Below are 25,814 nucleotides of genomic sequence, written 5' to 3'. Positions count from 1 at the left end.
GCCCTTATAACGCAGCAAGCAGCAGGTACATAGGGACAGTTAGGGTGCCAGAAGAAGAAGGTTTTTCTCGAGAGCAGAGTCCACTGTGTCCTCAATTCTATTTTCATTTACTTCTTTTAGACCCTCCACGGCAGAGTCCATAAAATGGAATGATAGTTCAGTGGGGCACCAGGCAGAAAAGAATGATGCCTTCTTTTATTGTGGTGATGGTGGCTGCTTGAGAGGATCAGTGTTCTCTCTCACAACCCTGGAACAAGATCTGTCCTCTCGCTTGTGAGCCTAGGAGAAGGATTTTTTTCCATTCTTTGGGGCTATGAGAATGATATAGTCTGTCTGTCTGTCCTTACAATGTGACCCTGTCCTGTTGTAATCACTGGAGTGGTATATGCCTATGATGCCGGCCCTGGAACCAGAAGTTATATGCCTCCTATTATGTATTGTATTGTAGTTGTCATTTATATAGCACCTTTTGCCATTATTATAGTCTCAATGCGCTAGTGGTGGGAATGCCCTCAGGGACCGAATTCCAGAGTGTTGGAGATCATGGAGTAAGACTAGAATGCATGTGTGCATTTGGCCATTGTAAGGCGTAGGAGGGCTGGCCAGGCTCTGATAAAAAGCATCCCTCAAGTTCAAACATGTGAATGATTGCTGACCGAGAGGTCAGGAAAAAGCGCAAGTGCAAGAGACTCTTGATGTGTCCAGCTTGCCCGAATTTGTCGTAGGTCTTCACTAATTACTAATGGCAGAGGCGTTGAGGCGTAGTCTGGTGTAAGTAGTTGAACAATTATGTCGAAAGCAAGACCAAATTTGTCCTAGTCGCTGCTGTATTCCAATGTGTGCGAGTAGCCATGCCTGCAGTGGGTTTCCACCGGAGTGGTTTGTTTATACATACCTACAAACTCGGATGGAGATTTGTTGTAGATGCACCTGTTTGTTCAGATGGTGTCATCCTCTAACGATTCTTGTGGCTTTGATAAATAGTTGGTGACGTAGGCTAGCCTTCATAAATTACCACTGCTACCAGGGCTGGGAGCGGGGGAAGTTATCGTAACAGATGTTTAAGTGAAGAAAGGGAAATCCTAATACATCGTCAAGGTGCAGATAAACAGTCTGTCCTAAAAGGACTTCAAGGTGCAATGGCCAATTCTCCCTATGATCTTCAGAGTGCTGTGGACAGGACATCATCATAACCATCTGTGTAAATGGACGGGCTATGGGAACAGGAGCATTCATGGTGGTCTTGGATGTCATTGCTACCACCCAAGCTCTCAATCACTGGAGCCACTCACATGCACTAACTGATAATACAGCCTTGTGTATTCCCTCTTCTGTCCCAGTTAAGAATGTGATTCACTCTGGCAGGCATCTCCTCTGTACCTATCGCAATCCTATGTGACTGCTGGATTGGGACAGGTGGCCTGTATGTTCTTCTGGTTTGATGCAGGAGGAGAAGGGAGCAATTGATTATTTTGCACTCGCAACAGGGACCTCCATTCCAGTATAGTGCCTGTGGAGGTGAGGTTCCTCCCTGAAGGTCGAGACTGCTGGTGCCTTACTATAAGGAATAATGTGAAAAAAGGGAGTAAATCTTTACATGCCATGAAAGACTGGAAAACGGTGGTGCTCTGCATGCGGCATCCTCGTATCCACTCACATTTATTAGGGTAAGAGCCTCCAACAGGAATTTTAAGTGAATAATATTTGTGTTTTATTTGAGACAACTTTGTTGCCTGTCTGAGAGGTGGGTACATCTAATTTCATAAGGACTGGGACGAGGATTTAATACACATATCCCTGCATTGTTCCCTGCAACTTTTAGAATGTAGTAGCACTGTTCCCCTTGAATATGTGTGTCCAGTAAATAAGGTAAATCTTGTGTTCTGGGAGATCTAGAATGAGTTTAAATGTGATACAAATAAGAACTGTGTTTAGTGTATTTTGATGTTGGTTAGTCCTACAATGATCACTCCACATCATTGACTCTTGCTTGTTTTACAGGCTGTGGCAATTCTAACCGCCACCTACCCAGTGGGACACATGCCGTATGGCTGGTTGACAGAAATCCGAGCGGTCTATCCTGCATTCGATAAGGTGTGTAATATGTAAACAAAAATCAAGTATGCATTTTGGCACCTATGGAATCACATGAGGGACAGTTGTAAAGAATCTGTATCCATTTGTTAAAAATGTAAAGCAAGTCGATAGATTCTTTCATGCTTATCAAAGCATATGTAAAGTTCCCATTTAAAAAGGGGATAACAGTTGTTAATGTATAACATGAAAGTAAATGTATGTGATGTCCAATAGCTAGCAGCAATATTCCTATTCTTTGATGCCTCAAGTAAGGGTGGCTGTATTTCAGTGACACGTTATTTTTTACTGCAGATGTAATGAGCAATATTTGATCTTCTTCAGTGAAAAGTTGATGGCAATGGGCTATTTTATATATTGTGCTATTTCTCTGTTTTCACCACTCATATATCATCACAACTTCTCCCTTATTGCCTGAGAAAAATGTCATCCTGATTTTTCAAATCCAGATTTTTCAGTTTACCCAAAATGCTAGTCCCTGGGCTGAAAGGTATTGTCTTTGTTGGGTAGATCAAAGAAGGACAAAATAGCAGATTGGAGAAGAGTGGTCATGTAAACTGGACTTGTATTGTTGCTGTAATTATTATTCAAAGAAATCATTGAACTCCTTTTTTTAGCCCTAAAATAGGCAAAAGAAGGGAACACCAATATTTCCAAAGTATAGCCATACCAAATAAGTGGCACATGTTTACACCAAGCGATACTAGAAAATTGGGTCTTTTCCATGATCTCTTAAAAAAGGAAGGAAACATCTAGTCTGAACAGGAATCTATATGGTCCTTGAGCAAGACTTTCAATTTCTTTTAGCTACACCTAGTGCGGGAAAATGCAAATATTTCTCCTGGCAGGCATGCATTTGTATCAGAACAAAAAGGCAACATTTCCCCCAAAAATTCAAAACCTTCATCATTTGCTTAAAATGGAGGCCAAGTAAAGTTATCCTCCTTTTCGTTTCAGTCATACAAAAAAGTTACTTTATTGGCACCAATAGCGCAAATCAGAAATTTTCGTTTTTGAGCTGTGCGCTTTTGATTTTGTACAACTAACTTCTCAATAAAAATCTCCACACGCAAACCTTTTTTTGGCTTTCTCAAAATAATATTTCATGCTAGGTAACAATATTAATGACATAATTATTTAAAATGTTTACAAAAAAAATGTATTTTGCCCATCCGTGTCCTTTGTTTATTTACTTAACAAGCAAGTGTACACATCAGAAATACAAACTTTGTGTGAGTTTTCATTGCATATTTCATTTATCTCAGATCAATAGAAAAGTCATTTTGTACTGCAAAAATGTTTTTGCACGGTCTTTGCTCTGCAAAAATACACTTTGCACAGTTCCATGAATCAGGGTTGGTTTCGGCAGTGCAAAGTCACTTTGAACCGTGCAAAATATTACATGAATCGGGTCCATGGTATCTCCTGGACTGTCCCGTCTGAAGAGTTGAGCAACTTCCCCCTTAGCTTTTCAATGGGTGCACTAGATATCTCCCGGACTATCCTGTCTGAAGCGTGGAGCAGCTTCCCCCTTAGCTGTTCATTTTCCCCCATAGATGTTCACTGGGTGCACTAGGTATCTCCTGGTCTATCATGTCTGAAGAGTGGAGCAGCTTCCCCCTTAACTGTTTACTGGGTGCACTAGATCTCCTGCACTATTCCATCTGAAGAGTGGAGCAGCTCTCACCTTAAACTAGGCAGCGGGTGCATTAAATATCTCATGGACTATCCTGTCTGAAGAGTGGAGCAGCTTCCCCTTTAACTGTTCACTGGGTGCACTAGATATCTCCGAACGATTGTGTCTGAAGAGTGGTCATCTTCCCCCTTAGCTGTTCAGTAGGTGCACTATTTATCTCCTGGACAATTCGAGCTGAAGAGTGGAGCACCTCTCCCCTAAACTGGGCAGAAGGTGCACTGGATATCTCCTGGACTATCCTGTCTGAAAAGTGGAGCAGCTTCCCCTTAAGCTGTTCACTGGGTGCACTAGATATCTCTGACTATCCTGCCTGAAGAGTGGAGCATCTTCTCCCTTAGCTGTTCAATACGGTGCACTAGATATCTATGGAATATGGTGTTTGAAGAGTGGAGCATCTTCCCTCTTAGCTGTTCACTGGGTGCACTAGAAATCTATGACTATCCTGTCTGAAGAGTGTAGCATCTTCTCCCTTAGCTGTTCAGTGGGTGCCCTAGATATCTCATGGACTATTCTGCCTGAAGAGTGGAGCATCTTCTCCCTTAGCTGTTCAGTGGGTGCCCTATTTATCTCATGGACTATCCTGCCTGAAGAGTGTAGCATCTTCTCCCTTAGCTGTTCAGTGGGTGCCCTAGATATCTCATGGACTATCCTGCCTGAAGAGTGTAGCATCTTCTCCCTTAGCTGTTCAGTGGGTGCCCTAGATATCTCATGGACTATCCTGCCTGAAGAGTGGAGCATCTTCCCTCTTAGCTGTTCAGTGGTTGCTCTAGATATCTTCAGGACTATTGTGTCTGAAGGGAACAGCCTTCCTATTAGCTGCTCTGTAGGGGCACTAGATATCTCCCAGACTATCCTGTTTGAAGTGCTTTTTATCATATTGTTTGGGAGTGGCATTCTGTCCAGAACTAGCATTGAGGTATGACAAGGAGCCTTGGCGAGGCAAAATCAAAGAATCTCATCATTTTGCTGCTGTGAGCTAGGTTTGTGTGTTTATGATTTGAGGCATGATTTGGGATATCCCTTTGTTTGGAAGTAGGGAGAGTGATGATGCCACACCCCTAGAAAGAAAGACTTTCCAAAATGGCTACTATCAAGTAGTCCCGTGAATACCAAAAATACAATGTATTAAAAAAACACTGGAAATATATGTCTCAAAACCATATCTCCTAAATTTTTCAAACCAACTTCCTAAATCAATAATTATTTGGTTTTCTGTTTTATGTAGTGAGTGTGAGGGATTTGCCTTTGAACGAAGATGTCTTTTCCGATATGTCTGTGGGTGTTAATACAGTTGTATATCATTTTTTAGGTCGCCTTACTAAAAGACTGATTTCTTTCGGCCAATTTGCTAAAAATCAGGGTTTTTCACACCCCCAAATCCCCTCCCTTTGCCCCCCATTACACACACAAAAACACTCACATACACCCAACACAAACACACACATGAACCTACCCGTTCTCCCTCGTGGCTGCTTCTGGCTCCTTTAGTGCCTTGCGAGCACTTGTGTCCACCGCAGGGGCTGACAGTTCGATTTAGAAAGACTGCTCTTATTTTAAAACGAAACTATTCCGGAACAGTTTCTTTGAAAAATAAAAGTATAGGAACAGTAAAACGTAATTTTTAAAAAATGGGCAGGCACCGCTCCCACCCAACCCGACCACTGCATTTACATGTCGTTTAACTTTCTACACCGAAAAATACATGTTTTTGTACTTGTTTCAATTTGACGGCACCCTTCGTTTTCGGGTTGTCTAGGTGCTTCGTCGGTTAACAGGAGACGGTTTCCAGCCTTAATGCCCTCCTCATTTTCTGCAGCATGTCGAACAGCCGAGTGTGGATTTCCCTCCATGTGCTTTAGATGATCTTCCATGCTCTACGGTGCCTCCAGTCCCGTTTCACCATATCTGGCCTTATCTTATAGACAAACATCTATTCATCATTGCTAGAGGCTTAGCAGGCTCTAAAAGTTTAGGTCAGTGCTATCCATCAGGGAGCCTCAAAATCCCTGCTTCAACGCCTTCAAATAATACAAGTATGCAATACAAAAATTGTTACCAGAAGCTCGCAGAGAGATCATGTTTCACTCGATATAAACTTAATTCCGCAAGGGGAAAATATTTTACAGTCTACAGCGCCAAGCTTTGGTATTCTCTGCCCAGATATCTTTGTGCCTCTGCCAATCTTTTACATTTAACCTTAGTACCCCTTTATGACAAATCTATTCTTCTGCGTCAGTCCTAATATTGTGGCTGTTTCGTGTTCCCGTTGAATTCACGCACTTTTATGCCTCTGTGTTGTATCGCTATACAAGCAGTAATTAGCATAACCTATCTTGGCATTTACTCTTTGGGAAATAGCCCAGCCTGCAGACGTTTCCCCTACTGCAATCTACAGAACTAATGACATAAAAGTATACACAATGTCACACCTAACACAAACTATACAACCATGCTGACAAACTCAAAGGATTTCCTGCACAGTAACTATATCACAAGTTCTTATTTATCTCACCTCTCACGGCCCTAGTCTCAAGTAAACATTGCATTTAGCAGTGATCGCTGTAGGAGATCTGTTTTACCATATTTTCTAAATTGACTAGTCTTTATTAAATACTGTTTTCAGTTTAACTCTGTGGCAGATCTATCTTACAGTTCCTTCTCTGTCATATCTATACAATCCCCATCTACCTGGGGACATTTGGGGCATCTAATGTACCCAATAAACACACACAATAGGAGCAGGGTTTTCCCGCATTCAGGGCCACTTCCGACCTTGAGCTGAGGTATCATTAATGACCCAGAAAGAGTGAACCAGCCCCAGCGTTCACCTCTGCAGAAGTAACAATGCTAGTGGGTGAATGTCTTGAGGCAGGTTTATCCAAGTGTTGGTCCCAGGTGGAAGATTGTAGGGCATCTTGCCTTGAGGACATTATGAGAGGGAAACACCATCGCATTCTGGACTCTAGAGAGGAACTATAGTGAAGAAGAGCTAACCCTGTTCTCACAGATACAACACAGAAGGGTGTTTGCTGGAGAGTTATGAATGAATCAAAAACCACTGGCAAAGCTCAGGGCACCCCACCAGACCATTAATTCTCAGCCTGACATGCCATTCCAGAAGGGAAATGACTGTAGGCCAGTCAGGCTTGGTCCCACCCATGCTGAACGTTGAGGTCAAAACCATTCTGCTTGAGACCACAAGCAACCTGTGACAGGGCAGAGGAATGGCACAGTGATTCTGACTTATGGTTTTTCAACAACAAACCTTTATTCGTTTGTTTTATCAGGAAAAGCGCCGAAACGCCTGTATGTTCTTGGGACATTCCTACAACTAATAAGATTGTTCTAAAGCAAACAGTGTAAAGGATTGGTCAACGCAAAGTGTAGTTGTCTTCAAGGCTTCCAATGCCTCAGTAAGCTTTTCATTAAATGAAAGTTCCAACCTATTCTTCAAGTTCTTATATCTCCTTGAGTCACCTTATGCTAGAAATAATATCCAAAGGAGATGCAAACCAAATTTTTAAAAAATTCTAATCTTATCAAGTTCTTGGCCTCCAAGCAAAGCTATGCTAAAACACCCAAATCCCAAGGCATGGCCAGTTCTCAGATTGTAATCTTAAAAATTCCTACCATAGTATAATATAACACAGATGAAAAGAAAAGGGGCTTCTTTCCATGAAAGCTCCTTCAGAGGGACTCACAGTCTGACCCACCTTGTGTCTTCTTCCTACCTTGACATATCCGATGACCTCTCTCAAGTTGTAGGCGTCCCTGCTTCCTTCTCTCCAGCGTTAACTTAGACCTATTGGTTTGACATTCAGTCCTTTCTACTTTCCTGGGGTTTAGCACTCACAGAAGGTGTACTCCAGTCCTTGACTTCCTCAGAATTCAAGAGGCGAATCCTCCCAGCATTCCGTGTTCCTGCGGTTTCCCTTTATTTCAAGGCAGCATCATCATTCCTTGCTCCAGGAAACTCCCCTTGTATCAAGGGGGAGCACAAATTGACACAGAAAGAGCAGTCTCAATACTATAGTATGTTCCTGGCTTTTCAAAACTACAACAATATAGCCGTTCAGATAGCACAGTGAGTAGAGTGCTCGCTTTGACATCCGTGCAGAGCCTGCTGACGCAGGTTCAAATCCCAGCAGGGCCAAACTCAACCTTTCATCCTTCCAAGGTCGATAAATGAGCACCACACACCATGGGAAATAACCAGCGCTCAATTTCCTGAGGGTTCGTAGCGCTATATAAATGCACAAACAAACAAACAATATCTTCTGTTAGCAGCATCCATTAAGCTGAAGCACACCTCTGCTTCCCTTTCCAAGCAAACTATGGAGTCCTTTTTATAACCCTTGGGATGCAGTGCTGTTTGCAATTCAGTCCCTAATTGGTTATTCCCAAGGATTACTTTTGTTTCCTATGTGTAATTACTAAGATTCTTCGGGACACAGTTTCTCTAACTATGCTGGTATCAGTTCATTAGTTTTTTGTTTCTATCTGCTCTGGTGCAGAGCTAGGAGGATTGTAAGGTGTCTACAGTGCAAGGGGCTTTCTTGGAAATCCTTTGATCAGTGCCAGCGGATCCCTGATTCTCCATGTTGTTCCAGCACCACAACCTTACTGTTGCCTTGACCACATGCAGTCAGACTTCTCTGCATCAGGACTGAATTCTCAGTATCTCCCACTTTTCCCAAATTGCGGCCTGTAAGAAAATAATGCACGTTCATATTGCTCATTCAGGAAATGGCAGCAGTGGCGGGGACCTGAAAGACAATTGGTGGGGGACAGGAGTGAGTTTCTGAGGGTTATGGTTTAGGATGCTGGGCAGGGCAGGTGGGGCGTGTAAGGAGTTCAGTGGAAGGAGACAAAGAACATAAGGGATATGGCTCGGTAAGAGAGCAAGGTTGTGGTGGTGTACCCTGCAGTAGAGGAGGGTGCAGTGAGTGAGCAACCTTGACAATGGTGTTTTCTCACACCACCAAAGCCGTGCTGGAGAAAATGGCTAAACAGATGACCATGTGAAACCTAAGCTGCATTTATCACTGACATGTTTACACTAACCCACCTTCCTGTTCCATGGCTTGGAAAGCAGACTGAAAGTTAATCTCATTTTCTATGCTCCAACACATAGTTAAGGAATTCCCAAGGGGGGCTGCTGGACGTTGTTGTTAAATATTGGTGTATACTAGTCTTGATTGCCTTCATTTGTATCAAGTGCACGAAAGGGCACCACACCCATCCTGGGTTCTCTGACAAAGTCCAATATCAGAGCCTGAATGATGGGGCATGGGTGACATTGGGGGCTAGATGACAATACCTGCTCCATGATGTAGAATTCAGAGGAGGTAAACGGAGGATCCACCAGGCTCCTACTTCCATCACCAGCCTGGAAGCCATCACTCCTTCCACAGTTCCTGGCGGCTCTTGCTCAACCTTGAATAGTGTCCCTGAGAAGGAAGAGAAATTCTTCTTGAGGTATTTATCTGAAAAATGATTTGTGAGTTATCGCTCAAAGAAAAAAGCTTTCACCGGGGTGGTCCATTCTGAGATTACAGGAGGTCAATATGGTCCACTGACCGCACACGGTACAAAGATATACTAATCCCTCCCATAGGCTAGGAGAACCTTTTGACAGATGAGGACGGCCCTCCGGGAACTTGCATACGTTGCAAAGCTTCCCTTAGGCCTCAGAGCTACAGGATGTCCAGGAGATTGAAGGTGAGCAACTCCCAAGAAGAAAAATGTAACACTGGACCCAGCTCAACCACTCTTGTGCTTCTCAAAGATGCTATGCCGCACCCTCTTCAAGCTACAAATCCACCATTTCTGTCCATAGAGAATCAGGAACAGGAGAAATAAACAGGATTTGGTCAGTGTCAGCAATCAACAGGCATCCCTCATGCGTCTGGTTGTGAGTCCTCACAAAATGAGCTTGTGAAACCTTGTGAGGAATGTAAGCAAATGCCCTTACCTGATTAGTTTCTGAAGACACTCAGAACAACACTGACTGCTAGTAAACACAACCGTGGGTACTCAGAATCCAACATGGTGCCCACACATAATAAGACCTAGGCAAGCAGGCAACGCCTGGCCACGCTTGCAGATTAAACATAGCTGAGTACTTTGTAGTTCTCTAAGTGTGTACTAATCGGAGCACTTGTTTCATTTGTGGGTTAAACCTGTATTTGAATTGAGTATAACAATTCATTAAGGTACATTATATAACATAACATATTGAGTAAAAACAGAGCAATACAAATAAGCAACATATAAAAGTCATATCTCATATACTTTGTATTCCTGATACATGGCATCTAGTGTAGTATATCAGAGTCAAGTTGTCTTTCTTAAAAAAGTATTAGAAGCTGAAGACACCCACAATTCACTACATTTCCTTACATTAATACATATCAATGTGGGAATCAAGTATTGTGCTCGTAATGTGGTATATTTTGGGCACGGCAATACAAAACTAAGACTTGACTCAACCTTGTCAGTACAAAGAGGACAGAAACTATTCGATGCTCGACCTTGATTATTCCACAAAGCAAACCATGAGTTTAATGCCAATATATTGAATTGAAGCCTGGACACAGTCCAAAGTTCATCCAAATACATTAAATATGGCTGTAGGTCTATTGATGACATGGATTGGTACACCAACATGTTTTCCTCTAGAGTCACACCCTTGACAAGATTACCCTTGTAACCAATTCTAGTCTCAATGTTATCTGTTGGATTTGTCATTTAGCCAAAATAAAGCTAGAGACCGTCTGGCTGTGAAAACACCTCACTGTTAAATATTTTAAAACATGTTTGCACCACAGAATTTTATTAACACCCGGTTGATGCATGAAATGGTCCAAAATGATGTTGGATATCACAGCCTTAGTATTTGATCGAGTAGGTAGCCACAACTTAAGAGGTGCACTCTCCCAGAACCGAGAGATAGGACGAAAAGCCTGTTCGATATGTAGTTTGAAACCAGCGGAGCACAGAGGAAGACCTAAAATCTTACTGTGAAATGGATTCTCAACTACCTGAAACTTACAAGGATCCCCAAAAACCCATACATCTGCGCCAAATGTACCAGTTGCTCTAACACGTTTGGTGTAAATACCTATATAATCGTCACTGATTCACATCTGTAAATGAAGCCAAATATATTATTGGCCTCAATACTTGTATCATATTTCTGGATGCTGTGGCCAAATGCTCAAAAGATCCATTGATTTTTGACCAAGATAACCCCCAAATATGAGAAATAGGCCCTCATTGCGAGTCTGCTGTAACCTGACGGTTCTACCGGCGGGTTACTGGCAGACTCGCTTTACCGTTATCAGCACCCGGTATCCCGGTATTGCCGGGATATTACGGGTGCCGGCAACAGCAGTAAATTCCCAGTCCATGGAGTCCTAAAGGACTCTATGGAATAGGTTTGCCCCTATCACCGGCACCGATGGTAACAGTGCCAGTGATGGGGGCAATACTTTGCTGGTAGGGGCCTGAACTCCCAGCAGGTCAGGCCTGCCGGTAGTTCACTGCCCCTACCTGAAAACTCGGAGTAAGCCGGTCCAGGAAGAATGCCGGAGCTGGTTGTACCTGCCGTTTTTACCTGCATTTTTCTCAGACAGGCTTACTCGCAATGAGGGCCATAATCTTTCACTGGGATCCTCTCATCAGACCCAGTGGAGTAAATAAAATGTCTATTAAGGCGCTTTTTTGCTAAAAATTAACTTCCACCGATTTGTCCGCATTAACTTTTAAATCTAGAGTATCCATGAAATTCACATACCTTGTAATACTTTTTTGTAGTGAGCGTGGTATCCTATCGATGAGTGCAACATCATCACCATAAGCCAGTACCGGAATTCTTTTAGTGCCCAAACGTGGTACATCCACTTGCCCATCCAACAAAGCCTTTTCTAAATTATTGGTATTACGAGAGAAGAACCGGGGTGCCAAAATGCACCCCTGCTGTACACCTATATGAACCTAAAACCAGGGTGTACATTCACCTAGTCACCCAACTCCCACTGCTCTCTTGTTATCTCTGTGGTGTTCAACCAGGACACTCACTATTGTTTCCGGTATGCCCAATTGTGGAAGGACCCTCCACAGCTTTGACCTTTGACGAAATCAAAGGCTGTGGAAAGGTCCATAAACTCAACATATACTGGTTTGTCCTTAATGTGAACAGAATTGGCAAGAAGTAGGTATACATGTAGGACCTAATTTGCAATGCCAAGTCCATCGTGAAAACCCAATAAAGAGTCAGTCAAATATTATGCATCGCCACCCAATCACTTAAATAATACAAATAAGTACGAGAAAAACTCTAAAAACTGCTGTCCAAAAGGGATATTGGTTGATATGAAGACAGAAGAATGTGTTTTCTTTTATTATATATTGGGCATAATAATGCTTCTTTCCAAGCATTAGAGAAGGCATTCAGTTCTTACATTAAGTTTAAAATGTAATATAAAATAACAGACCAAAAATAAGGATCATATTTGAAGAGGTCTGAAGGAACTCTATCAGAACCCGGCACTTTTCCAGCCCTCTGTGCCTGGATATACTTCAACACGTATTCCCAGGAAAATCTCAATGCTAGCCGAGTTGGCCCTTCTAATGCAGTAACAGGGAGATTAATAATCTTAGATTAATCATTTTAGGACCTAGAGCTCCCATATCTGTAGAAATGGGAATAATCAAATAACTATCAAAGTATAGATCACTAAAGTGGGCCGCCCAACCGTCCACTAGGACAGCACATTTCAATTCCTGCCCATCCATAAATGAGAGATGGCCCAAGTTCACGATCTCCCAGAATCCCTTGGAATCTTTAAAATGTGAGGCTTCCAAGAGTATGTTCCATGAGTTATCTACCAACTCGTTTTTCCTTTTCTTAATAGCTTATTTGCATTCAGATGTTCTCTTTCCAATTACTTTAACGTCTCTAGGTTTTGTTTTTAAAGCAATCGATACATTATGTCTTGCTACCCTGCAGTGAGGGTCAAACTAACCGTTTATTTTTGCACTACTCTATTAGTGCTAACCACAGCCTCAAAATGAAAAGTCAAGGAGTAGAAACACGCTCCCAGCTCCCCATAAGATGCCTGTAGGCCACAGCTTGTAAGAAATTCAGTGTTTAAAATGTTCTTTAGACCGTCATTATGATCCATTAACACCCTGCTAAAAGCAATTGAAGCATTCTCAGGGTGCCAACGGGTAGTACAACGATTGGCACTAATAGACCCAATTACCCTATGTGGGCATTCATGTACAATACTGACACTGTGATTGCCAGCGATTTTCTCTCAATGTAAGTTTAAGTGGAAGGTAAGCACTCTCTGGTTTGTCCTTCACACTAAAGTCTACAATATTGGGACAAGATGTCACAGGGTTATGAATATAATCAATCAAACTCTTGCACTTTATTGTCAGCAACCACCTGAAACTTCTGAATCGCTGAACCATCCCACGGAGGGCACTCCGGTACACAAAATGGGGCAGGAGGAAAGGGGAGTGTGGGAATCTGGTGTTGGAGTAGAGAGACAGTATATGGCGTGGTAGAGTGATAAGAAGGAAAGTGGTAGAGAGCAGGAGGAGATTAAGGCGGAGAAGAGCAGCCTGGAGGTTAAGGGTAGAGCAGCAAGAGAGAGAGGAGGAGAGTAGTTGAAGGAAAGGAATAACTTGGGAGAAGAGGAGGAGAGACAACAGGAGGAGAACCTGAGAAACTAGTTGTAGGAGGATCAGAGAAACCCTTTTCAGGACCAATATGAGAAACCAATACAAAGGGGTGAAGAGGAGGTAATGGTGCTGAGGTGGTGAAGTGAGGAGGGGGAGAAGCAAAGAACAACAGTATAGAGATGAGCAGAGGAGATGAAAGAGGCAGCGGTAGACCAGCCAAGGAGGAGAAAGAGGAGAAGCTGCAAACCAGTAGACAGGTGGGGGGGGGGGTGCGATCTAAAGAAAGAGAGACAGAGATGGTATAGGTGAATTATAGTGCGTTGTGAAATGTTGAGGGAGAGAGGAAGACAAGAGACGGCTGGTCAAAATCCAAAAGGCACAAAGAAGGCTCCTAGCTTGGAGGGGGAGTAGTAAGTAAAGAGGTTTTCAACAGTCTGTAAGAGGGTTACACTCAACCCCAGGACCCACCACAACTCTGCAAAGGATCTCCGAGTCTACCGCCCATCCCACAACTGGATGAACCAAGACATCAGTGGTGGTGGTGTCTGCATTTCTTGAAGCTAATGAGCAACGGCCTGACTGCATCTATGAAAGACAATCAAGCATCTACCACAACCCGGAAAGATGTGTGGGGCACTTAATACCCTGGAGACTGTGTGTGACTTTATTTTCCCCCAGGAAGGTGGATTCTAGGAGAGAGAGGGGAAGGTCTGAGGACCACAGTCCTATAGGGAATACTGGTTCATATTGCTTTTTATGAATTCCAGACCTGCAACCTCAGATACCTAAGATACTCCTAAACCCCTAACAAACATCCCTGAACCTTCGAACTTGGCATTTGAGATCTCATTTCATCCTATGACAGTACACAAGTTCACATGTCTCTTCTTTTATGCTAGGCCTTCCAAAGCAAAGCACTGTGGGACATACATGTGCCTGTTCCTATTGTTTGGACCAAATTGAAACAAGCCTGGATTTTAAAATGTATGTCTGTTACATCACAGTGTAAAGGATCAAATAGTAATTTACAAAATGGTGACACAATACACAATCGACAAGGCACTTTACAGAGAACAGGTATTGTACCCAGATGATCTCAAACATCAGGAGCAGCACATAGACCAGTATGGTGTGTGATTTTGTGATTTGAGGAGAACCATCTCCGGTTCCGGAAGCACCTCAAAATCTTCCTCTTTGCCTCCGCTTTCTCTCCCCCTATCCCCTGCTAAAATTACTGAAACTGCACTGAATCTGCAACTGGGCCACTCACCGTTCTCGGTTCTTGGCCCAGCCACTCTCCCCTGCACTGCCTCCCTGGCAACCCCTGCACTGCGGGACTGTCTGTATCCCTACAGCCCCCCTACCCAGCACTTGTCTGCACTTACCTCGCACTTGCCACCAACTGGCCCTTGTTATTAATCCTATATGCTATAACCCCCTGTCATGCACTTTTCCCTCTACCTCTCCCCCCCTGCACTTTTCCCTTCCCCTCTACCCTTGCACTTGCGCGATCTGAATGACACCTGGCCTAGTAGGATCGTTGTCGGTCTCCCCTTGTTCCCCCCCGCCTCATCGCGCCTTGAAACACTTGTTTATAGGTGCGTTACAAATGCCATATCATATCATATCATTGTGGGTATGTGTGTGGGGGTGGGGGCGTCTATGAGACCATGTTAAAGAAACCAGTATGTGATGGGTAGAGTGGAATAAACATGGAGTGTGTGTCTCAGATAGGATGCCACAGTGTATAAAGATGCTGAATCCCCCTACTATGGTATCACACTAGTGTAATTTCAAAGTCCTCCTCCTCTGGTATGGCATCAGAGAAAGGGAATACCACATCTTCTCTGCCTCTCAGAGTGTGGGTAATATGATGGGTGCCTGATACTAGATGGGAGTGGGCTATTGTGGCAAGGTTCCACTTATTTGTTTTGTCTCAGGTTGTATGTTCACACAAACCTCCCTTATCCATGAAGATAGTGCAGGGGTGTAGGTAAGGAGTGCTGAATGGCATGCACAATATAAAATTGTGGATGCCCACCTACCATCGCTGATATTAATTTCACCTTGGACCTCTGAGTGATAACTCAGGATTCGCTCTCGTTGTCCATCAAACATCACTTGGAGCCACCTGGTGAAGTATATTCATGTTGTTAATTGTTACCCATCTGCAACTCTATACATAATTGGAACTGTACTAAACAAAATACCTGAAGTCGTTTTTATTCATTCACCATTTATACATATGTACAATTTGAATCACAGGGAGTAAAATCAGTTTGACCAGAACCAACTGATTCTTAGTCAAGGGTTGACGCAACTAGACCACATCGTCTATGAAATGAAATCGTGATCCACTAGATTTATTTTGCATCTGGTAGTTTTGGTCAGACAAGATTTATTGTCTTAATAAATGGGGTATCTTGCTTTTCAGTAGATATAACTTTATTCAATACCTAGGTGCCCCTGTACCACACATTTTGTCATAGAATGCCTTGGATGGCTTGTATAGAACAAACCATTACTTTGTTAGCCTTCCACTGACCGCAAGGTGTTTGTGTAGTGGTGCATCGACTACCAATGCAAGCATTCACTATGCCTTTTTTGTATCCTGAAACATACTTGGATAGCAGGAGCGCAATACCTTCCATACAACAACGATCCTGTAATTTCCACATATTGTAGAATACAAGTCTCCCTTCTCCCCACAAACTTGAGGCGGACCACCTGAAGTTCCGGAAGGAGCTCAAGACTTTCCTGTTCTCCTCTGCGTTCTCTCCCTCCCCTGCTGACCTACCTGTCTGCTGCGCTGACTGGTTGCCTGGCTACCCTTAGAGCCTTGCTGGGTACCAGGCTCCTCCATGATCAGTCTCCAATGCACTGCCTCCAGGCCTACCGCACACTTAGGGGCTGTAACTGTAACCTCTACAGTCCCCTCCTCCTTGTACTCAGTTGTGCTGCCCTGGATGCACTTACTTAGAGCAAATGCTGCCTTGATTGCACTTCCCACCTCCCTCTCCCTCGCACGTCCCCCTCTCGCTCCCCCCTGCACTTTGCATTGTTGCACTTGAACGATCTGAATGACACCATGCCTAGTAAGATTGTTTATCTTGTTCTCTCTTTGTCTTCCCTATCTTGTCTTGTCGCACCTTTAAACACTTGTGTATAGGCACGTTATAAATGATATATCATATCAAGTGAATCCCTAATTTCTATATCTCTCTCATTTCCTATCCCCTCAGAACAACCCTAGCAACAAATTGGAGAACAGCAGTGGCAGTGCAGTTTCCAAATCACACATCAAGAAATTCACATTTGTCTGCATGGCTCTGTCCTTAACGGTAAGGTGCCAATGATTGCGATCATAAATGCAAGAGTATGCCAGGTTGTCTAATTTCTTTCTAGATCAAAGGTCATGTGATTGTCTGTGCTAGGCTGCTGTGATCAGTATATTATAAGTTCTTCTGCAAAACATTTGTGTCCATTTTCAGTATGTAACCCTGACATTCTGGGTCTTTTAGGGGTGTATGTATTATTATCTTGCCGGGATCCCAACCTTTCCAACATGTACAATGAGGTATATTAGTGATATTTAACAATGTATTATTCTTCACCCCTCAATTCTTTTCATAGGATACTACGTTGTCAATGGTGCTGCATACATGTTTTGCCCCTTATATAATAATAGCAACTCCATCACAGATATTTGATTTAAATGTATAAAGTGCGACTAAGCGCCCACAGGAGCATCAATGTGCTGGTTGATGCTCCAATATGAGGCTAAACCTTAGTGTTCAGGAGACATGAGAAACACGTCTTTAAAGGCGTGTCTTCAAAGGCTTGCAACACCTAAGGTGATCATCATTAGTAAATATAACCTGAGGTAAGGTGTGCCATGATTTGCCTGCTTTGGGAGAGAATTCTAAACTGAGCAGAAGGCCTGTCCCGTCTTAACTTTCATATTAATTTCTATTTCAATATAAAAAAATATCAGAATAAACACAACTCTGACCATTCCCTGCACTCTATATTTTTGCAAACATAATTCAAAAGAGAGGTGATCAGAGGCAATTATTCTAAAGCCTCCTTATTTTAAAATTATTTTGTATTCACATTTAATTACTATCAATTATTAATTCATAAGCAAACACAAGATATCATTTCTAAATATTCTTTATTACTTACTACAAAACCGCTAAATGATATGATATGATATGGCATTTATAACAAGCCTATACACAAGTGTTTCAAGGCGCGATGAGGCAGGGAGGGGGGGACAAAGGGAAGATAGACAACGATCTTACTAGGCCAGGTATCATTCAGATCGCGCAAGTGCATGGGAATAGGGGAAGGGAAAGTGCAAGGGCAAAGGGAGAGGGGAAAGTGCAGTACAGAGGTAGTAGCATAACCAGATAAATAATGACCAGCTGGTGGCAAGTGCAAGGTAAGTGCAGACAAGTGCTGGGAAGGGGCTGTAGGGATACAGAGACAGTCCCGCAATGCAAGGGTTGCCAAGGAGGTAGAGCAGGGGGAAAGTGGCTGGGCCAGGGACCTAGAACAGTGAGAGTGGCTCAGTGCAGATTCAAAGCAGTTTCAATCAGGAATTTAGCTGGGGAGAGGGGAGGAGAAAGCAGAAGCAAAGAGGAAGGTTTTGAGGTGCTTCCGGAACCGGAGATGGTTCTCCTCAAGTTTCAGGGAGGCAGGAAGGCTGTTCCAGCCGAGGAGAGAGATCTACCCACAACTCATTGCTTGGAGAAGCGGTTGACCCTGAGGGAGTTGGAGGCGGATGAGCGAAGAGCTCGAGAAGGAAGATATTTAGGAAGAGAAAGAGTTGAAGGTATTTCGGTCCCAGGCCCCAGAAGGCCTTGTGGACAATACAGAGGGTTTTGAACTTAATCCTCGCAGCCACTGGGAGCCAGTGCAGAGATTTCAGTCCTGGAGGGATACGGTCCCTGGGCTTGAGGCCAAGGACAAGTCTCGCAGTCCTATTCTGGATGAGTTGCAGAGGGCGGAGAGTAGAGGCAGGCAGATTTAGATAGAGGCTGTTACAGTAGTCCAGCTTAGAAAGAACCATGGCTCTGGAGACAGTGAGCTTCTGGGGGAAGGAGAGGAAAGGAAGAATACCTCTGAAGAGGTGCAGCTGGTAGTGTGACTTCTTTGAGACATCAGAAATGTGAGGAGAGAAGGAGAGTGTGGAGTCGAAGATGACCCTGAGGTTTTTTGCCTTGCGGGTAGGAGCAGGAAGAGGGCCAAGAGAGGCCGGCCAGAGAGCTGCAGGGAAGGAGGGAGTGGGTGTGCCGATGAGTAGAATCTTGTTCTTACTGGCATTAAGGCAGAGGTCATTGGCGGCACAACACTCTTGGATAGCAGTCAGTCAGTCAGAGATGAGGGTGAGAGAGGAGGAGGCCGAGGGTAGCATGAAAATGAGCTGGTTATCATCCGCATAGCACTGAAAGTTGGGGCAGAGAGCGGCGATGCGGTGGGTAAGGAGTGCCAGATATTGGTTGAACAGCCAAGGAGAGAGGTTAGATCCCTGGGGGACACCACAGGTAGAGAAGTCAGCCACGCCAGAGCCTGACCAGTGATACCCAGTTTATCGCGGAGACGGTTGAGCAGGATGGCATGGTTGACAGTATCAAAGGCAGAAGAGCGATCAAGCAAGATGAGAACACATGGAATGTTAGAGTCAAGGTTGGAGAGCAGGTCTTCACGGATGTTCAGGAGAGCAGTTTCAATGCAGCTCTGAAGCCAGACTGATGGTCATGAAGACAACCCACTGATTCAGCATGGAGATTAAGCTGGGTGATGGCCAGTTTCTCCAGGAGCTTGCCCAGGAAGGGAGTGATGGAGATTGCGCGATAGTTAGCCGGGCAGGAGGGGTCGGAAGAGGGTTTCTTAAGAAGAGGGTGCACACAGGAGTGCTTAAGGGGGGAAGGGAAGACTCCAGTGGCAAAGGAGTGATTGCAGAAGTCAGCCAGGGCAGGAGCTAGGGAGTCGATGTGGTCCTTGATAGTTTTGGAGGAACAGGGGTGACTTTCATAAATCCGACTTGTCTGGAAACCTCGTCAGCAGAGAAAAGGGGAAAGGCAGAGGAGGAGGGGTGGCTGCAGAAGGTCCAGAGGAAGAGCAGGGAATAGAGGGAGGGAGGTGATAGGAGGAGAGTGAGGACAGGATGTCCTGAGTTTTTTAAATGAAGTGAGAAGCCAGTGCCGTGCAGAGGGTCTGGGAGGGGACAGGAGAGGTAGAGACTGCAGCAGGATTGGCCAGTTCCTTGCAGATTTTAAAGAGTTCCGCCGAGTTGTTAGATGCCGCAGAGATACGGACTTAGATATGGGCTCTCTTCTTGGTGAGAACGGAGAGCCGGTATTGCCTTTGCAGCAGGCGGCAGGCCAGTTTGTCAGAGGATGAACATGAAGCACGCCATTTCCTCTCGGCCACCCTGCACTTGCGTTTTTGGGTGATGAGATCTGAGTCATACCAGGAGTTACACTTGCCCTTGGGCTTCAGGTGGATTCTCTTGACAGGGGCAAGGATATCAAGAGTATCAGATATAGCAGAGTGGAGAGTGGAGAGGGCTGTGTCAGGGTGAGAGTCAGCCGAAGGGGAAGGGATGAGAAGGTGGCGGCGAAAGCCTCAACTGACACGCGCTTCATGGGTCGGATGACTGAGAAGGAGGGTGGTAGTGATGAAGGTGGCTTGGCCTGAGGGTTAGGGAGGGTGAGGTGGGAGGATAGGAGAAAGTGGTCACTCCCGGAGAGAGGGACAGAGAGGGGAAGGTCAGAGGAGATCAGAGCATCGAGAGTGTGCCCTGCAGAATGAGTCAGGCCAGATGGGAGAATGGAGAGAGAGAGAGCCGCACAGGTCGTGAAAGTGTCTGGAGGGTGGACAGGAGGCATCCAGGTGGATGTTGAAGTCTCCAAGAAAGAGGAGTTGAATGGTTGAGGCCAAGAGTGAGGAGGAGAGGTCCGCCCACGGGGGAGGCAAGGTAGAGACAGTGAACAGAGGAGGAGGGACAGCAGGAGAAGAAAGGAAGTTGATGAGGCGCGGGAACCGTCTATCAAAGAGGTGAAGGTTGGTCTGAGGGCCTTGGACCAAGACGGTCCCATTAGAGTAGACATTAATGATGGCCTTAGAGGAGTGGAAGGAGGCCAAGAGGACATCCCAGTGGGTGCCACCATTAATGGGAGAAGAGGAGAAAGGAGCGAGCACAGAGACCATATGAAGAGTCCATAGGTCAGGTGAAGGCACGAAAAAGAGGATGTCGGTGAGAGTTTCTTTGGAGGAGGCACTGGTGTAGGTGTCAGCGATAGGGAGGCCTGGGTTGGAGACCAGGATGTCCTTTTTAAACTTTGCACAAAACACAGTAAAAACAAAAACTCACTGTGACGAGTCCTTGGATCTGATTCCTTCTCCCATAGGGGGGTTTAAGGATGGTGCTGCCACAGTCCAATATTCCCCCTGGGGGTGGTGCACCGTGGGAGGATCACATGGGTGGTTAAATCCCTTATGCGATGAGGAACGACATTACAGAGCGAATTTGTGGTATGTGAATACCCCATTATGCACTCCCTTACCCTCTTACCCTGTTCAGGGCAACCCAGTCCCTCCCTCCTCTATGTATTATTGTATGGTAGAAGATGCCAATTCCTTACCTTACACTGAGAAGAGGGAGAATAGTGACTACCCATTTCAACACTGTAACTGGAAAACTGAGGCAAAGTAGATGCAAGGAGTGCCACGCAAGTCCAAACAGCACGGTCTAGTCAATCTGGACATTCTGAAGTACAATGGAGTATAAAAACAGATGGAGGACTGGGAATGGCGTTGGGCCCTCCCAGGAGGAGCCGCGAGAGAAAGTGGAACCCGAGACAAGGAAGAATGCTGACCGAGATGCTGAGGCAGGAGCAAGAAGAAGCAGAGTGGGTCTGGGGCAGAAGGACCGCTCCACAATCCTAGGAGGAAAAACTCCGGGCATTGCAGTAGACTGGAGAACGTATGAGGGGAAACGTTGCATTCCCCAGAAGAAGGTTTCGATTGTCGAGCCACTGCACACCACAGAATGACCACAAAGGTTGAGCCACAGCAAACCGCACCTTGGAAGACCTGAGGCCATTGTGGACGGGAAGAAAGGTACGCTGGTTGTCAGGGAGGTGCAGGAGCCCCAAGAAGTTGGTGGAGAACTCAGAAGGGTGAGCAAAACCCAAAAGACAGAGGCGAGAGAACTACAAGCTATGCAAAACCACCCTTTGATATTAGGCAGGGTAGTATACCAAGTATAGCAGAAAACAGAATATAAGTCAGAAAGGTGAGTCTGGGACTCGCACCCACATGAGGATTACATCATTGAAAATCTTCATATTCACAGTACCTGGCAGGTTAGTGAACCAGGTTGGCTGTCAGAACATCTGGAACCAGGGAAAGGGAAGCATATCCCCTGGTGCTTGTGAACACTATACCAAGCCAAGTCAAGGGAGGCATTCTTTTGGTACATTGAAGAAGCTGAAGAGAAATCGGGGGAAAGGAATCACCCCCGCCCCCCTGATGTTTGTAAACACTATGCATAGCCAAGAGAATGGAGAAATTCCTGTGGCACTTTGAATCATCTGCACTGACGGTTGTGAACAGTATACCAAGCCAAGAGAAGGGAGGCACTCTGAAGAAGCTGAAGAGAAACCAGGGGAAGGGAGTCATTCCCTCTGGTGTTTGGGAACATTTTGAAAAGCCAAGAGAAGGGATACATTATCTTGGCATTGCGAGGACCCGGCAACCAGTTTGGCATACGGTTGCACATCCTTTGGAACTTTGTTTTTGAAGTATTTGAACTTTGTTTTACGAGCTGGAAAATAACTTTTATACCCACATCCAGAAGAATAAAGGCATTCTTTTGAACCAAAGAAGATCACCTTGCACCTTAGTTTGAGTTCGTAGTGTAAGGGCTAGAAATAGATTTCACACGATGGTTGACCTTTTTCTTTGGACACCCCGCTAGATTCCTTAGATTATTCTTTGAGGCATGAAAACCCCTCTTATTATTAGGGATAGTTAGGCTTCCCCCAACCCTAATTTCTTTAATAAAGGTTTATAGCAATAAACATGCCACCATTGTGTCAATCTCTTACTTCTGCACCCTTACATCACATAAACAAATGTTCTTAGTTAACCACCAGTACACAACAAGGCAATCACAAATTCCAGAGTAAATGCAGAAATAAAATATCACAAAGTTAGGAGGTCGATATAGACCTCTAAATGGTGACAAATATAATACATATTTACAAAATGTCCAATAGGCATTCCTTCGTGAGGACCATAGAATTCAATTACATCTATTTGACAGAAATTGAGAAATTCCTAAACCTAAACATGATCAAGAAATAGAAACATTAATATGTTTATTGTAATGTAGTAAGACGCCTTTATCAGCTAAGGAAATAATGTATTGCTAAAAAAGGAAAATCACTTAAATATCATATTGGCATTAGCTAGTACATACCCATCACAGTGATGAGCATATCAAGAACAACTGAAGCCCTTCGGTCACTTAGTTTCAGATAACTTATTGTAACGTGCACTATCAAACAGAAGAAAGAAGAGACATCAAAATGGTTGGCTAACACAAAACAATATATAACAACTTTATATGAGACTATCAATCAATATCGTTCAACATGCCACTGGATTGAACGCACAACATTATGTGGTAAAAGGCTGTATAACCACTTTACCTGTAATTCTTTGGAGGACTTCCCAGATTTATAATAGAAGTATATTCAAAAATAGTCATCAAATGAAGAACAGAAATTTAAAAGGTATAATATGCCTTCAATTTGTATACGTGGATACCTAAAAAGATTCACAGTTATACAGCACAACAGTTATTACTCACTTTTGTGGGATCACCAACCCGTAATGCATCCTCAGACCTAATAGACTAAATCCACACATTTCTAAAAGAATTGGTACCCTGATGGAACAGCAGGCATAGACCTACATCACAGCAGACACGGGCAAGACTCATGCATGGAGGAAATAAAGTACTACATCATTCTGAATCGAACATGTGGGCACTTTACGTTGCCTTCTACATCAGAGTTGTCTGCACAAATGCATGTGCTAAGAGCAAATGAACCATGACTCGTTCAACATACCAATACCACAAACAACCCATGATTAAGTCAATGTTAAATCCTTAGGCATTACAAAAAATAGCCAGTCGTATAATTATTACTATGCTATGAACATTAGTATCGTCACAGATGTCCTTACAAACAGACAGACCTTTGAAGAATGTTCCAGACTTTTTATTGAAATTTAGAAAAAGGGATTACCTAAGGGCCTTCCCGCTTTTCACACTCTAGCCCAGGTATCCCTGAATCACAAGGTGGTCAGTAGAGATCGGTAATCCTTATTATCTAACCGTTGACTAGCTAGTTAATGGCCTAAAGGCAAACGCCTTATCTTGCTGTCTCCCCCTTGGATTTTCTAGGTGGATCCTATTCAGTGGTTTCCTAAGAATAACAATGATCTATCTTAACAACTAGAATGGAAGCCTACTAATTGTCCAATTCCACTTGCCCTTCCCTCTCACATCCTTCTATTCCTCTCACTCTGTGATCTGTCTCCTTTCCCTTCCCCCTACTCTCCTCCCTGCTCATCATCCCATTGTTTCTCACTAATTGCTCCCTCTCCCAACTCTCTAATATTCTTCCCTCGCCCTCTCTCTCTCCTCTTCTCCCTAATTCTACCCTTCACTATATTCACTTTTACTTCCTCTCAGCCCACTACTCTCAACTCCTGTTACTCTCTCTCTCCCACTACTCCCTCCTCCTGCTACTCTCACTACACTCTCCTCTACACTCTCCCCCACACCTTCTCCCACAGTCGCCCTACTTTCACTCTCTCTTACCTTTCCCAACCACTCTCATTCACAACTCTACACGCCCCTCTAGACTCACTTACGATAACTGCACTCAACATAAACGCAACATTTTGTGATTAAAATCATTTGGGAATTGCCACTGAGATTTCCATTGTCATTTTTCTGATTCATGTGCAGATCATGCATAGGACAATTCACAAGTAAACACACATTTCCCCATAAATATCCAGCACAACTAAAATGCATAAAATGTTGCTGACCATCCATTTAATTCAGATTGATGACATTTGGGCATTTACAATAATAGACATCCAGATTCCCTCTATGAAGCAATATAAGCAGTTCATACCCTGGCATATCATTTAAATGATAGTCATTTGGGCATTTGGAATCGCAGGCACAAGGCTTCCCATCTATAACAACATAAACATATTTCATAGCCTGATCATTTCCTCTAAGAAGTTGTTTAAGCCTCGGAAATCTTGTGTCATTAACAAAACCACATTTGTATTATTCTTTTTGTACATCAGTGATCTGTTCATTTGACCCTCTGGGTTTTTACATGTTTTCGATTAGACCCCATTCTTATCATTTGCTGGATTGACTCCATTCCCACGATCATTTTCTAGTTTCTCCTCCTTGAGTGGTAATCTAACCATATAGTTTACAGTAACAATGTTCACAGCTATAGATCTTGCATTAACATTTTTTGTCCCCATTTATTCCTGGGTTAAAATTCGAAATTGTCCAAGGTGTTTGTAGAAATGTTCCTGTTGCTTCTGGCTCAAAGCATTGCATTCTACTATTAGATGTTTCAGTGATTCCCCTACTTGGGAGTTTTTACAGAATCTGCAACTTGTATCCATGTCTATGGCCTTTGACCATTTTGCCTGTTGTATTCTAGCCGGCCATAAGTTTAAGCGTAGTCTTAGCATTGTCATTGCTTATTCTGTATTCCAGAATCTTGCCAAATAATGGTCTATTTTGTCTGTTTTTTTAATTGAAAGTCACCTTCTGCAAATGTGCGATATGTTTTGCACTTTTCCCACGTTTAGCACCACTCCGACCGTTTCTCCCTAACTTCATTTTGGCCTTGTCTGGGTCGTCCAATAACAGCTGTTTATGGAAGGTATGAATGAAAATGTGACCAGACGCTTCTGAATTAACAACCCGAAGGCCGTGCCCACTGGTCATGGTCGAAGGCCATGGCTAGTGGACTGGAAGTATTCTAAAATATACAGTGGGCACGAGCGAAGGCCATCGGCACTGGCCAAGGCCATGGCCAGTGATGCAGAAAAAAATGATGGTATACCAAAACCTTGGAAATAATTTTATCTCACTGTGCACTGCCTAAAAATATTGTGAGTTATGTGGAGAATCCTGCAGATCCCAACTGAAACCCTGCCTAGAGTCTCCTCCCAGGTGGCCAGGACAGGACCAATGCTTCCT

The 25,814-nt window shown here is 44.0% G+C and overlaps 1 protein-coding gene across 3 annotated transcripts in view; it reads left to right on the top strand.

Annotated features, from left to right (window-relative positions):
• Positions 1 to 25,814, top strand: part of ANKH (ANKH inorganic pyrophosphate transport regulator) — a 759,848-nt gene that overhangs the window by 626,901 nt on the left and 107,133 nt on the right. For all 3 annotated transcript variants that reach the window (XM_069620449.1, XM_069620448.1, XM_069620450.1), the window contains 2 exons: positions 2,002 to 2,094; positions 16,729 to 16,827. In XM_069620449.1, coding sequence (XP_069476550.1) covers positions 2,002 to 2,094; positions 16,729 to 16,827 — 192 coding nt within the window. The remainder of the gene's footprint in view (positions 1 to 2,001; positions 2,095 to 16,728; positions 16,828 to 25,814) is intronic.

This window comes from Ambystoma mexicanum, chromosome 5q (assembly GCF_040938575.1).
Source record: "Ambystoma mexicanum isolate Mex_15411 chromosome 5q, UKY_AmexF1_1, whole genome shotgun sequence".
Lineage (NCBI taxonomy): Eukaryota > Metazoa > Chordata > Amphibia > Caudata > Ambystomatidae > Ambystoma > Ambystoma mexicanum.
The sequence above is the reverse complement of the archived record's forward strand: the minus strand, read 5'-3'. Positions and strand labels throughout refer to the sequence as shown.